Source organism: Colletotrichum phormii, assembly GCF_030913505.1.
Source record: "Colletotrichum phormii strain CBS 102054 chromosome Unknown BDP81scaffold_33, whole genome shotgun sequence".
Taxonomy (NCBI): Eukaryota; Fungi; Ascomycota; class Sordariomycetes; order Glomerellales; family Glomerellaceae; genus Colletotrichum; species Colletotrichum phormii.
This window is the reverse complement of record NW_026851475.1, coordinates 256,289-271,182: the sequence shown is the minus strand read 5'-3', so window position 1 is coordinate 271,182 and position 14,894 is coordinate 256,289. Positions and strand designations below refer to the sequence as shown.

The window sequence follows — 14,894 nt, the reverse complement described above, 5'->3', positions numbered from 1 at the left end:
CGATTCCGGCTAGGGGAGCCTGGTTCCCAGGTAGGGTGGCGGGCGTTAAAGTCCCCTGCTATAAGGGCTCTTTCTGGCGGATAGTATCCTAGGAGAGCAGTAGTCGTGTGGTTTGTCGGCTCACCTGGCGGCCTATAAACGTTGATAATAGTGAAGTTGCCAGCCTTAACCCATAAGATATCGCTCGTTTGGGTAGGCCTTTGTTGCTGTAATTGTAGCCTTAGACTCTTGCGTATATAGGTCATAACCCTAGGTCTTGTATCTCTGTTGTTCCAGAAGTCAACTGGGATATAGGAGTTATAGCCTGGGTGTGTGTTGATTTGCATCTTATCTCTATAGCCTATCCAGGGCTCCTGGATCAGTACTATATCGATCTGATCCGCCCAGCAGAGCTCTAGGAGAGCTGTATGAGCTGGGCTTCTCTTCCCCACGTTACACTGGGCGACTCGTAGTACCCGTGGGGAGGCTGGCCTGAGCCTACTGCTCTGAGTCGAGGTCGAGGTGGGTGTAGGCATTAATAACGTTGTAATCAGGCTTCTGCGCCACCCGCTGAGCCCTGCTGCTTGAGGTAGCTAGGGTAGGTTGGCTGGGTAGGGGGGGTAGGACTGGGTCGTCAGGGGCTTGCAGCCCTTCTGCTTCAGCCCCATTCTCATCTTCATCCATGCTGCTACAGCTAGCCGCATCACTAACGTCCGCTACAACAATTGAGTCCTGGGTAGGGGTAGGGGCGCGTGGGCGCTTTGAGCCGGGCTGATGGCTCGTTAGGCTGTTGCTAGGTTGCTAGGTGTTGCTGGCTTGGGTGCCAGCCTGGCTGCTCTGATAGAGGGCCTCATAGGCCTTCTGACCAGCCTTACGGATCCGGGAGAGTTCCTTCCGGTCTGGGAGGGTAGGGAAGCCATTAGCCACTAGGGGCCTTGCTGGACAGTCCTTATGGTTAGCTTGGAAGGGGCCGGAGCAGTTGGCGCACTTCGGTCTAGCTATGCAGGGCCCAGTCTCGTGGGATCCCGAGGGCCTGCTACAGTTGCTACAGAGTGGCTGTCGGTGACAGTATCGGTTCGAATGATATCCCTGGCATCCAGGATCATGTCTGATTAGGGTCTTCTTCTTTTGGATAAGCTGAGACCTGCTGCTTTGGTTAAACAGTCTGAAGGGTGGTACTTCCACAGAGAAGGAGATGACCCAGGAGACTTCGTTTATAATAGGGTTTACACCTAGCCGGGACTGCTGGGGCCGGGTAGGCTTACGTCCTGTTTGGGCAAGGACCTCATCTTCTACCAGAGTAGCTGGGTCAAGGGCGTCGCCATCAAGAGTCCACATCTTAGCAGGGCAACGTGGGACGACGTAGGTAAACCACTTAGTAGGGGTCTCAACCTTATAGGCTCCAAGACACTCTGCTAGTTTCTGTTTGTTTGCAAGGAGGGCTTGCTGGACCTGCTTATTCAGGGGTCTCAGTGAGTAGCCAGTTGCAATATGGTAGATGTGTGGGATATCTGCCAGCTGGAGCCTAAGGGCCTGGCAGACTGTCCGGTGTAGGGCGAAGGGGGCGTGCTTCCTAGCAGCCGCTAGGCCCTCTTCTGGGATACGGGTAAAGACCCGGAGGTCCTCCTTCGGTTGGGATAGAGCCTGGGCCCGGGTCTCCGTCAGACTCTGTGTCTGGACTTCGGGCCGGGTGGGGATTCGGGTACGTGTCGGGGCTACGCCCACGGCTGTAGTCGAAGCCGAGGCTGCTACGTCAGTCCATTTCCGGCTCGGAGCCGGAGCCGTAGTCTCGTTACCCATAATCCTCTTCAAGGCTTGGATTACATAGATTGTATCTTCTTTTGCAATCTGCTTCCTAGGCCCCTCAAAGCAGGAGATCACGTTGTCCACAGACTGAGCAATAGCCATAAAGACGTCCTTTCGGGCTTCATAGTGCTTAGCCTCTTCATTAAGAGCTGTAAGGACAGCTCCAGTAGCTGTCCCAGTCATAGTCGAGGGCCCCTTAGCCGTTAAGGGGGTTGTTGTTGGGGCGTCGGGCTAGCTTCCCACGAGGCTGGGCCGGAGTGGCTGGGCCTCGGTTTCGCGGCGGCGTTTAGTCCTTGAGGATGGGGGCGGCTCTGAAGAGGGTCCAGAGCCTCGATCAGGGCCGGCCAAGGAGGCCGGCAACGGTCCAGAGCCCGCCGGAGGCTGCGAGGCCATCGCGGGAGAGCGCCGGAGGAGAGGTGAAGGGTTTTCAGCTGTTAAGGATTTTGGTGGTAGCCCACTTATTACACTAACAGTAGATGCCAAGAAAAATTAGGCGAGAGGGAAGTTGAAATGAGGAAAGAATAGCAGAAAGGTCCGATTGTGTAGAGATCTTAACTTTGTAAGTCTTCTAAGTGCTTCGAGCAGCATCCTTTTCTTTTTTGTGTCCCAGCAGAAAAGAATTTGATGTGCACGAAGCCATAAGATTTGTTGAGAGTTAATTGTCTCATTCCTTCCTTGATTGCACAAGACAATTATTGCTGCTGGCAAAGAGAACACATAGACCATGGCGCAACGTCGTGCCTACTTCGTCTGCAACTTCCAAACGTCTTCACCCCCTCTTTGGTGCTGTAGCGAAGATGCTCTTCAACTTGTCGTCTAGCCATTTGGCATCTTCAAAGTTCCCTGGGGGACCTCCAGCCCAATGGCCCCAAATGGAGGGGTAGACAGCCAATTCGCCAACACCTTCGCTCATACACTCGACCTCGTACTCGGAGTCCTCGGGCCTGTAACTGTCAGCATTAGGTTTTCCAAAGTTCGATAAGAGATTCTTACGGGAAGTAGAGGTCAGTCTTGGAGGGCAGCACCAATGTCTTGGCCTTGATGCTCGCCATGGCCTTCTTGAAGTCGCCATTGTATGGCTCTTGGTTGCTCACATCGGCACTCTGCCACGTGTGAATCATGACAAGCAAATTCTCCGGGTCCTTGCTAAGAGCCCACTTCTCCCAAAATGTCTGCATGAAGTCTTCGAGATCCTTGGCTCCGTAAAACTTCTTGTGTAGCTCATGTCGGTAAAATGCTTGTGAAAATCCCCATCCCGCATATCCACGGCCGAAAGCCTTCAGACCAACTTGCTTCTCCTCGTCTGACCAGATCCGGACAGACTTGTCTTCGGCCGATGCAATGCGTCCCAGCGTGCTGCCGGCTGAGCTTGTCTTCTTCGCTGCGAGAAGCGCCGATTTGATGCCTTCCAGGAAAACTTGATTGTGCAGGGCGCACTTCGCGGCGCCACAAAATGGCACTGCAATGTCCAAGAAGTCGGGATATTGCGTCGCCCATTGGAAAGATTGAGCTGCGCCCATGGACCATCCTAGGACGGCTCTAAGATGGGTGATCTCAAGTTCCTTGGTGACCAATTCGTATTGAGCCTTCACATTATCGAAAAAGGACACGTCGGGAAATGGATTGATATCTGAGTTGGATGGGCTGATGGACTGTCCGTTGCCGAAGAGGGCTGGAATGATGATGAAATAGTTTGATGGGTTCAAGGTTTTGTCGTCCCCAACGAGCCATCCATTATCTGCGATAGCACCTGAGTACCAAGTGGGATAGACAACCGCTGGAAGGGAAGAGTCGCCGAATGTCTTATAAGCAATCCACGCTCCAGGTAATGTGCCACCGTTTTGAAGAGTGAAGTCTCCAAGCTGGTACTTCTTGATATCAGACATGGTGGGTTGGGAAGTGTCAGAGTCAGGGTAAATTGAGCCGCTATAGCTGTTCCTTCTCAGACGAAGATAGAAAGACTTGAGAGTTGCAATGCAGAGGAAATTCGCCGTGGTGTCATTAAAAACGAGCTGTCAGCAGCATTCTTATCTTTCCCTCGTCATGACATGCCGGCGGCGACGTGAGGGGAAGATAAGAATGCTGATTCAAGCCGTGAGCCCGTGACCGGCGCCGGACCGACCCCGCATTTTATATCATCCGCTCCCTACGTTATCTACTAAAAGCATCACCGACGCTAGAGACCCTGATAACCTCAGATACCATAAATTACGATACTTTGTGGCCCGGCACAAAGGGAGCAGATACGTCAGAGAACGATTGCAATTACTTGCTTCTCACTCTTCAAGATTCCCGGTCCGATAGTTTCAGAGGGACTCGGGTAGACTGTGTTGCGAGGGAAATGCCACAAACACTTGGCATTGAAGGGTGGGTAGGTATGATATCTCAGTGCAGCTGATCGGGAGACACTGGCCTCTCCCCGCAGAGGTATCTGTCACGAAATAGGAATAGCATCAGCACTCTGTAATCAGCCCATCACGTGCATTATCACGTGATTCTCTCATTTGTTCCTATCCCATTGACTACTGCTTAACGTCAGCGGAGCCTGACCCATATTAATACCCGCTGTTACCCCGCACTTCAATCGGTACAAGACGAAACATCATTTACCCCTATGTTTTTGTCACGAGTTATGGCACACAGCAATGGGCATACGGAGTGTGGTAAAGTGGCTTAACCTATCAAAGTGGAAATAGACAAAAGAGAAAGGTCTATATACAGGATGTATGTGATATACACGTGATACAGCACGTGACGGGCGCTTCGTGAGATGCGGTTACTATCCCTGTTACGTGACAGTTTTTTTGACTTCTATCACTACCAAAACCATCATTTCAACCAATGTTACGATGTCTTCTAGTGATTCTGATGCTTCCGATGCCTCTGTAGCTACCGATACCTCTGTTCGGAGCTGTATATTTGTTGAGCTCCTTCCCGAAGACCTTGAAGTCGGCTGTACTGCCGACTGTACCCCGGAGAAGTGCGATAATAGCACAGTCCGGCCCCATGAGCCTCCGGCTGAGCCTGGCTTGCCCGGCTCCTTTATACCCTTTGATATACCGGCCCGGGACCAGCAGATACAGGACCTACCGGAAACGCCGATTAACCTTTTCCTCCGATACGTTCCCCGGAGCCTTGTTGAGCAGTGGGTCCGGTGGACAAATGCAGCGCCGATTTCTAAGGAGGGCCCTCAGCCTAGACACTCAAGAGTGTATAAGTGGAAAAAGACTTCTATAAAAGAGGTATACCTCTTCTTAGGAATCCGTATTTATATAGGAATCCATAAGGAATATGAATTATCAAGATACTGGGCAACTCAGTAAGAGAAAGAGGACCCTATTTATCTATTTACCCGGTTTATATCCCGTGACCGTTACTAAAGACTATCCCGGTAGCTGCGGATATTCGATACCTCTGAGTTCCCTAGTCAGTCTAGCTATGGCCGGTGCCGACGCCGGCCCTAGGATAATCCAATGCCGGATATGTATAGGAAGGTTAACGGGTGGTCGGCCTATATGTTACGACCTAACATGAGACCAGGGCGTGCCCCGCTGACGCCTAGCGGCTACGGCGCATCATATATGCAGGACGGGACGGAACATTGGGGAAACCCCAGGAACGGAAGAACTATGGTACAGGTCACGTGATGATAAGAGATATGATAAGGGATAAGGATATGTTGGATATGCGACATATCCAGACAAAGGGGACTGTTCAGCACTGTTCAGTTAGGATCGGACTTGTATATAAGGATGGACTCGAGCTGGGCTCTAGGACAGACTTTCCATAGCTTCTTCAGCAATTAACTTCGTATCAGGATTAACATCCGCTTTCAGCTATCACCTTGACAAGACTACGATTGATCACCGAAGCCTTACCTACCCTTACGATTGACAGACATAGCTTCCCTGAAGCTATCCCCGACTACGAATACTGTTACCAGTTCCGCAGCCTCAACTTCTGCAAACTACCCCTACGACTAGCTGGCCGTAACACTATATCCAGGATACCGGGGACTCCTTCTATATGGCCGGCTTTGACCTTACTGTTGACGAGGCTATGGTCCGATTCACAGGCCGGTCCCTTGAGACAACAACAATCCCGACTAAGCCGATCCCGACCGGCTTCAAGATATGGATTCTTGCCCAATCAGGCTACTGTCTCCGGTGGCTCTGGCATATCCACGGAAAGGGCCCGTACGGGCTAGTCCCACAGGCCCGGCCAGCGCCGGATGACGAGGCGGCAAAGCAGGCCCTTTTAACGCCAACGCAACGGGTTGTAACGACCCTAGTTACCCTGCTTCCGGCAACAATCTACCACGTCTTTTTAGATAACCTCTTTTCTTCTGTCCGGCTCTTCCGGGCTCTCCGGAAGTAGCAAGTCGGAGCTTCTGGCACTTGCCGGAAAGATAGCGGGATAGATAAGATCCTTGTTGCCGAGAAAGTAACTGAAGGACAAGATATCCCTTGGGGTAAGATATATTATATTCCTACTTTAGATGGGAAGGTATAGTGTTATAAAAACTAACGTACTTGATAAGCGAGCTGCCCAGACAAGCGAGCTGCCCACCTAACCATGATCACATTATAAATCTAAATAAGGAGCAACACTAAAAACATAAAATCAATTGAAACTACTCTGAATCCTATTCCTCAGATATTTCTTCATTAAACTGATATGTTCGCGCATTGTGGCCAGTGTTTCCGCAGACGCCATATCGCCGTTGACCTGTTTCTGTCCTCGGCCGATGACCACTACTCTGGCGCGTTTCCTCCTTAATCTGGGCCGTAGCCTCTCTCTGCGATTGAATGTCCTCTGCCTTAGCTACAGTAAGACTTCCTCCTTATCTGAGACGTGTTTTCTTAGCCCTCCTGCGTCGGCTAAGTAGGTTATTTTCCTCCCGGAGGATATAGACCTCTGACCTTAATAAGGTAATCTAGTGTATAAATCCCCGCGCTCCCTTTAATAAATGCTGTATAGCTTTAATAATTGAAGTTTGGGAGCTATTTTGATAGCGGGAGATCCTCATTTTGATGAGTTCGGACTGAGAAGAGGCCTTTGTTGGGTTATTTGGCGTCTGAGAAGTCCACGCGGGGGGTGTTGTTGGTAGGGACCCTGGGGGTGTTGGAGTGTGTAACTTGACATCAAGCTTCGAAAGTACACTTTCGGCACTCAAAGGAACAAGCCCGGCCCCTCTGAAGCCTCCCTGGATGTTTTTTACCGTTAGATCGGCATAGCGCCCGGCACGTCCTTTTGTTACCAGACGTTAAATACATCATCATCATCATCAACTTGTCCTCTGCATACATGGTGCGCTGTAGCCGCCGCGAGCCTGCGGGGCAGGCCTTGTTCTTGGTCATGCATGTTGGGTCGTAACACGGCACTAATAGACGAGTATAATTATAAGATGAACGGCGTTAATATTAGTGACTAGATGAGGTCCTATTATCAATGGGGCCACCCTATCCGGCGAGGGGGCTGGCAGGCAATTGCTTGGGACTTTCTATTAGAAGTGATCGTTGTGAATAGCTATTTACTGTAGCTCTAGGGCAAGCCTAGTTAGCGATCTTGTCGTATGGTCACAATGTGGGCATCGAGATGTTTGATAGAGAACGGTTATCCATTGAAAGTAGAGAATAGGTAAGAGGCTTGCTCTGAAATAGGTGATGCGAGCGAGTGTGGGCCTCGGTGATTATGTAACCGAGGTCACGTGACGGGTAGTGAGGCCACAGATGGTTGAAGCCATCACGACACACCCCCCCCAGACGCGTCTTCGTCTGGAAAAGCGCGCCGAACCACCCGCATCGTTGGAAATAGCGCTGCTGAATGCAGAACTCTAACTATTACCGTACAGAAATCCATTTACAAAAGGAAGTACAAAATAAATCGCTTTGCGCGCTGAGTTGTAGACGTAGGAAAATGGGTAGTCGGTCAGCCTCTGAGTGCGTTGCCATGGGTGATCTCGAGGTCCTTCATTAACGGGAGGTAGGTCGGAATGGAGGCCTCTCGTTGGCCGAATAATCGACCGTCGGTCTGAGGCGGTCGCTGCCCAAGTTGATTCCTCTCGACCGCCCACGGCTCTGACTTTTCCTCCCTCTACAACGCAGTCACACCATACCACCGTACGTATATACCCTCACCTTTCTCGCCTTTTACGCCCGCGTTCGCAAGCGTACGCGTCGTCAGGAATGAGGATTTTAACTAACGATGTCGTGTATAGATGCCGCCTAGAATGACCCGGGCTGAAAAGCGCGCTCGCACCGCCGCAGCGCGTGAGGCCAAGCGCCTCAAGACTCTGGGGGAGAGCGGCGGCTCCCCCAATCCTGACGAGAATCCCGCTTCGGGTACGTGGTATCTTCCTCGCTCCCGGACATAGTCGGCAGCACGGTATCGTTGTTTGGAATTAATACTTTCGTCGTGCTTTATAGGCGGTGACGGCCTTTTGGCCGAAGGAGATACCCAGGAGGCGGGTGGAGGTGAGGGTGGTTCACAGCCCCCTCCCTCGCTCCCTGCTGGCGGGCGCGGAGTGGTTCCCCGTGAGTTCTGAGTCCTTGTTTGCCTTGTCGTTCACAATACTAATTCTCACCAGCGTACCCTCCCGGCACACCTGGTGCCGAGGAGCTTCTCGAGCGGGTGCCGCCTCCGTTCGGTTCTGCTTGTCTTGGGTGTATCAAAAGCGCCCTTAGCGGCCGTTCGGAGGGCTGGTGCCTCCCGGGCTCGCGTGGAGGGCGGAAGTGTGCCCTCTGCCAGCGTAATAAGAAGTCTGGCTGCGCTCCTATTCCCAAGGGGCGTACACGTGAGCTCGGTGAGAAGTTCCTGCGCCTCAAGCGGGCGAGCAAGGAGACCCCGGTGACGCCGGTGAAAGTGAGTATTCTATGCGTGTCTCGCTTTCGATTATCGCTGATAGCTTCCCAGGACCTGACTCGCGTAACCGCAGCCTTGCGTGAGGCCCTTGAGAGCGACGGCCTCATGGGTGAGGGTGGAGGTGAAGGGGCTCGTATAGACGAGGCTTTGGTGAGAGAGGCGTCTATGGGGGCTCTCTTTGTGCTGGAAGCTTCGTCCAAAGAGCCAGTTGAGGACGTGAAGGTGTCGGCTGCTTCGCTTGCGAAGGCAGACGGTATCCGGATCGGACTCGACGCCTTCATTGGTGTCCACGTTCCTGCGAACGTGCGCCCCGCGTTAGTTGATCTTCTGGATCGCTACGCGTCTGCTCTCTCAGGCAAATAGCCTCTTTTTTGGGCGACCCGACGGGGTCGCCGGAGCGACTTCATGCTCCTTGGCCGTGGGCCACGTTTTTAATTGAAAACCCGGGGCTCCGGGGCGTTCTGCTCCCGCATACTTATCCCCTCGTTCCGTGTGACCATTTCTCGTATATCTCTCATGTTTAGGAGCGATATAAAGTGCTCGAACTTTGCTCGCGAGAGGTTCTTGGTAAGACCGTCGGCTGGCATGTCGTTTGTCGTCATATAGACCACTTGGAATGAGCCTTTTGAGTGCTCTTGACGTAGCCACATGTTCTGGATATCGACGTGGCGAAGGCGAGTTGAGATACGTTCCCCTTCCTCTACTACAAGTCTAATTGTCTGACGATTATCGCAGTGTACCCTCCAGACGTCGCCGAGCTCAAGCGAGATATCTCTGAATAGGCGTTTGAGAGCGATGGTCTCTTTCGCTGTGTGTTCCAGGCTGAGCAGTTCGGCTTCAGTTGTCGACGTCGTTACGGTGTTCTGGCGAGCTGCCTTCCACTGGACGAGTCCGCCAAAAAGGGAGATGATATATCCTTGTGATGATCTACGTGTCTCATCGTCGTCTGCGAACGAGGCGTCGCCTGCAATGAGCAGGGCCTGCCCACCCCCCGAGATGCCGTAGCAAATCGCAAGGTGTCGTGTATGATAGAGGTATCGTATCACTTGGTCTGCCATGGAATGATGCTGACTAGACGGGTTCGTTAGGAACCGCGACAGTAAAGCGCATGCGAAAGCGACGTCGGGCCGAATCATAATTGCCGTATATAATATCGACCCTATCTTCTCCTGGAACGACTTGGTGTCGGCTGCCGACGCGGTTCCTGGGTTCTTTTCGATCGGAACGGTCGGTAGTGGCGTTACTGGGGCTCTAGCATCGACAAGATCGAACTTCTTGGCCATTCTCTCGATATATTGGTCGTGGACGAGGTAGATCTTGCGGTTGGGCCTATCACGAACGACCCTGATACCGAGATACCATGAGACTGGTCCTTGGTCCTTCATCTCGTACTTCTTCTTCAGTCCCTCGGTTACCCGACTGGCTTCAGAAGCGTGGTCCTTGTGATAAAGGACGAGGATATCGTCCACGTAAAAGAGGACCAGGACCTTCTTGTCGGTGGTCTGGAAGAGGCACGGGTCCTCGCTTGTGGGCAAGAGACCAAGGGCCTTAAGGGTCGATGCGAGCTCTTCGTACCAGAGTAATGGCGCGTCACGAGCGCCGTATAGGGCTCGTTCGAGTTCAACGCACATTCCTGGCCGTCGAAAGCCCTGGGGGAGCTCGCAGATAATGGGAGGGTCGCCTGGCTTACGAGTTGCGTTCAGAAATGCATTCACGACGTCGTACTGGCGGACTTCAAGGTCAAATTGAGCGGCGATAGCCATGCCGACTCTGAAGGTTCGGGCGGCAAGGGTGGCTGCGTACGTCTTTTCTAGAGGGTGTCGCTCTTGAAGGTCCCCTCTAACGCAGATTCTCGCTTTGCAGCGATCAAGGTAATAATCCTCATCGAACTTATAGCTGAATACCCATTTGAGCGGTATCGGTTTGGTGTCGATTGTCGCTCTGTTAATGACTTTCCAGGTGTTCATTTCCTCCAGTTTCTTGATCTCTGCCCGAGCAGCCTCTATGAATTGAGTTCTGAGGGGTTCGGGCATCTTGAGGACGTCCTTCCACGTCTTTGGAGGTGCGATGAGGAAGTCCGCATGTATCCGATCGTTCCGGAGTTCGGTCGGCGGAGTGTGCTTCACTCCGGCGATTGCGGCATGGACGCACGAATGGAGCGTCCTGTGCCCCTGGGTCGCTTCAATAATCGCTTTCTGCTGATCAGGCATATACGTATTGAAAAAGGCGTCCCAGTTTCTCTCTGTATGGAGAAAGAAGGAGTACTGCCCGAATCGCTCCCCTCGACTCGGGTCTTGGTCGACGAAGTCTGGCGACTGGTTCCTTAGCCTCCTGCTTCGTCTAGTTGGCCCATCATCCTCACGACCATTGGAGTCGGTCGCTTCGGAATCTCCGGCTGGGTCGTTCACCTCCTCAACTTCTCGACGTGGGCTCGTCGGTTGGGGCGGATCATCGGGGTCCAGTCGGGCAGAAGGCTCTTCCTCGTGGGAGTACGTAGGAAGGGACTCTTCTGTCTGTACGTATATCACGTCTTCGACTCTCTCAGCAAGATAGTCGACTTCCCCTACGGCCTCGCTTTCAACCTTTGTCAGCTGTGCGAGGTTCGTGCTGGATTCCTGACCTTGAGGGTCAGGAGTCTGCTCGGGGGTGAGCAGCCACCCTCCTCGTCCACTCGAGAGCATGCTTGACTTTTCCACGGTCTGGGCAGCACCCTGTGGAGCGAGTGTAGGTGGTGATGGATGCTCGTTGTCAGTGATCACGGCAGCCTCTTCCTCGGTCACGATTCCAAGCACTTGTAGCTCAGGATCGATCGTTGTGAGCGGCTGTTGTATCTCATCCGCCACGACTCTGGCTTCGGGCGTTGGAAGGGCTGATTTCGCATCGTTCTTCGAGTAGAAAATGGTCTCGTCGAACGTCACGTTTCGCGTGATTATGACTTCTGAAAGCGAGGGTATCCAGATCCTGTATAGGTTGTGGGCGTTCGTCACGTATCCCACCAGGTATCCGATATGACCCCTCTGCTCCACCTTGAAGCGTCTCTTGTCGATTCCTTTCTCACGGTCCCTCTTGAGAGGGTACGCCCGGCACCCATATGCGTACGTCCACCCCCAATGGGGACGTAGATCGCGGGCGAGCTTGGGCGTATTGGTCGGTTGCCACCACCGAAAGTAGTGGCTGAACCAGACCTCCTCGGTCTGCACTGGCGAGAGCCAGTTCGTTCGTTTCCTTGGGCTGATATCGTACAGGTGAGTCGCTGCTAAGACAGCTTCTACCCAGAGTTCGGTTGGGAGGCCGGCTGCGGTCATCATGCTTATTGCCTTGTTAATGATTTCCTGGCCGGCTCGCTCTCCACCTCCGTTTGGCTCCTTCGTGTACGGGGGAGTGGTTTCTAATTCGATTCCTAGCTCCTTTACCCAGGTCTGGTAGCGAGTCTCGCCTTGTATGGCGATTACTGCGCGTTCTACGTCTTGACGAATCTTGCAGATGGCCAGGCCTTTCTGAGTTCGTACCCAGCGCTCGAATAGGTAGAGTACCTTGAATACCATATCATGGGTCTTCGTGACCCGTGGGAAAACGAAGATCCTGCCCGAGTACTCATCCTTGATCAGCATCAGCCACTTGCTTTTGTCGTACGCCACAGGGTAATCAAAGAGATCCCACGAGATCCTATAATAAGGTCGGTTTGCTCTTCGCTCCGAGGTTCGTCTAGAAATGACCTGCTTGGCGTGCGTTGTCGCACAGAATTGACACTCTAAGCGACTGGGACCCTTGATCCTCACCCCCCGAGCGGCCAGCACGAGCTTCTCGAGTGCTTCGGGCGCGAGATGACCAGATCGTAGGTGCCAGAGCCAGGCTGAGTCCGTACGGTCGCCTCTCATTTGGTATGAGGAGCGAGATGTATGTTGGGTACGGTCATGGATCACATTGATGAGCGAATAGTGACTTCTTGGCTTCGGCTTCGTCTAGCTTCACGTATTCCCACTTCGTCTTCCCAGTCAGGGCGAGCTCCACTCGTGCGCAGTCGATTGTGTTCCAGCTGTGGGGCCCCTCACAAGGGCAATTTAGGGTTGCGGCTACGACTTCGGCCGTAGATCGCTTCTTCGTGCAGAAGATCGTCGAAAATCTCTGCGTATTGCCCCATATCCGGCACTGTCTCTCCTTTTCGCTCCATTTTAACGATATCAGTGAGCTCCTGGTTGGACCAGGCTGGGGCGAAGCGACGCGCGGTCGCATAGAGAAAGGCTTTGGAAGCCAGGGTACCTTGTACTTCGGGCAGGTTCAGCTGGACTGCCCGACGGTAGACAGAGTTGAAGTCCTTGATCCAGGTGGAGGGATTGACGTTGGAATTCGCTCTGCTCATGACCGCGGTGAATTCTTCTCGGGCGATTGTGAGCGAGCTTGAGTCGCTTGGGGCGTACTTTCGTTTGAGAACACGGATAATCGCACGAAGGGAGCAGTCATCGGTATCGATAAGTTCTTCCTTCGCGTTCTCGAGGATTTCCGGAGCGACAGTGTCAGACATCCACTTGTCCATGGACTCATAGGACCTCTCCTTTCGTGTGCGGGAGACCGTCTTTGAAACCAGTTGCTGGATGTAGCCCGTGTATTCCTCAACGAGTCGTGCTTGGTGGGCTGTAACGACCTTTGGCTTCGTTGGAATCGTCGGTTGTTCGATGGGCTCGTTTTCAACCTCTTCTTCTGGCTCCTGGGGATCGTCCGGGTCGTCTGGAGCGTCTGCCTGTGCCTGTTGCTGCGCGTACTCTTCAAGTCTTCGTTTGTAGTCTGTTAGAGCCTCGTTGTAGGCAAGGTCTTGAGCGGTATTTCGCTTTTTGACGTAGTCGTCGACCGAGGGTATGGCATCAATGAACTTGGACGGGTCTGAAGGTGACTTCTTGTCGTCTGCGTCTGGGTCAAGTAGTTCCCAGACGGCCTTCGATCGTGCCTCAACTCGGAGAGCGAGGTACCACTTTGGCCAGTCTCGCCGGTGGTTAAGCTTGCGCTTTGTAGCGTCGGAAATCTTCTCGGACGACATGTCGTGTCTAAGAGCGATCCATAGACGTGTTGGGGGTTTGTAATGAGGTATGAGAAAGGATGCGATAAATCGCAGTCCGTAGAAAGTGCCTTTATAACAGTAGTTCAGGGTCTAAGTTAGAGCTGGGCTCATAACTGTCGTATGGTCACAATGTGGGCATCGAGATGTTTGATAGAGAACGGTTATCCATTGAAAGTAGAGAATAGGTAAGAGGCTTGCTCTGAAATAGGTGATGCGAGCGAGTGTGGGCCTCGGTGATTATGTAACCGAGGTCACGTGACGGGTAGTGAGGCCACAGATGGTTGAAGCCATCACGACAGATCTATTAAAAAGTAGTATCAATAGCGGCAACTGCTTACAGCCCAGCTTATCCAGCAGTTTAGACCATTAGCAGGGGGTCGGCAAAGATCACGACCTAAGCAAACAAGAGATAAAAAGAATACCACTATTCCTTGGCAGCACCATCGCAAGGGATCGAGAAAGTCCTGTTCGCCTTGCTCCTATTGTAGCAATATAACAGCCTTACGATCCCGCCAGGCTCTAGGCGAGATATCTAGTAATAACCTTAGAAAGCTACGAAGGTATACTCGAAAAGGCTTCTTAGATTACGATATATCGTTATGTACCGACCAAGATTGCTGGTACCTTTGGTATAACCTAAATATATAGACAATATAAGTACCTTAAAACGTGCCTAATTATTGGCTGACACAGATGAGCCTGTATGCCCTTATTGGCTGTACCCCGCACAAGGGCTCCGCTGACGTTAAGCAGCAGTCAATGGGATAGCACCTTTCCTTGCTCGATTCTATTTGGGTTAATACAAGCCACTTTTACCACACTTCATATGCCCATTGCTGCGTGCCATAACTCGTGACAGTATCCAACAGGTTAAATATCTACTGGGGACGCAAAAGCTTGGACCTTTGCCTTTGCGACGCGCAAGGCCACACGCTTACTCCCGACATCCAGGTCGAGACAGGACAAGGCTTAGCTCGGCCACCTGGTTCGGTTAAACACTCGCTCAATGGTATACTTTACGGTATGCTTGTTGGATACTGGCTGCAGTCAATGGTAATTAGGAGAGCGGTGCATCCAGATAACATGGGATATATTTACCGAATTCGACCGTTCCTGCTCCAGTGATTTGCTTCTGGGTTTCCCATGACCAGACATTCAGATCGTGAATGCTTATTCACCGCTTCTCCCTCCA

General features: G+C 52.4%; 3 protein-coding genes across 3 annotated transcripts; 1 reads left to right on the top strand and 2 right to left on the bottom strand.

The window, feature by feature from the left end:
- Positions 1–2,554: 2,554 nt before the first annotated feature.
- BDP81DRAFT_455076 (Alpha/Beta hydrolase protein) lies at positions 2,555–3,671 on the bottom strand (the record flags this gene model as incomplete). Its single annotated transcript, XM_060593026.1, has 2 exons — positions 2,555–2,729; positions 2,779–3,671. 2 exons carry the CDS (start codon positions 3,669–3,671, stop codon positions 2,555–2,557), a joined length of 1,068 nt encoding a protein of 355 aa, XP_060438767.1.
- A 3,683-nt stretch (positions 3,672–7,354) lies between these two features.
- Positions 7,355–9,012, top strand: BDP81DRAFT_476137 (uncharacterized protein; the record flags this gene model as incomplete). Its single annotated transcript, XM_060594761.1, has 6 exons — positions 7,355–7,727; positions 7,775–7,907; positions 8,006–8,129; positions 8,214–8,321; positions 8,375–8,649; positions 8,701–9,012. Exons 1-6 carry the CDS (start codon positions 7,612–7,614, stop codon positions 9,010–9,012), a joined length of 1,068 nt encoding a protein of 355 aa, XP_060438766.1. The 5' UTR covers positions 7,355–7,611.
- A 3,685-nt stretch (positions 9,013–12,697) lies between these two features.
- On the bottom strand, positions 12,698–13,681 carry BDP81DRAFT_455074 (uncharacterized protein; the record flags this gene model as incomplete). The annotated part of the gene is made up of 1 exon (XM_060593025.1): positions 12,698–13,681. The coding sequence occupies one exon, from the start codon at positions 13,679–13,681 to the stop codon at positions 12,698–12,700; it is 984 nt and encodes a 327-aa protein (XP_060438765.1).
- Positions 13,682–14,894: the final 1,213 nt, after the last annotated feature.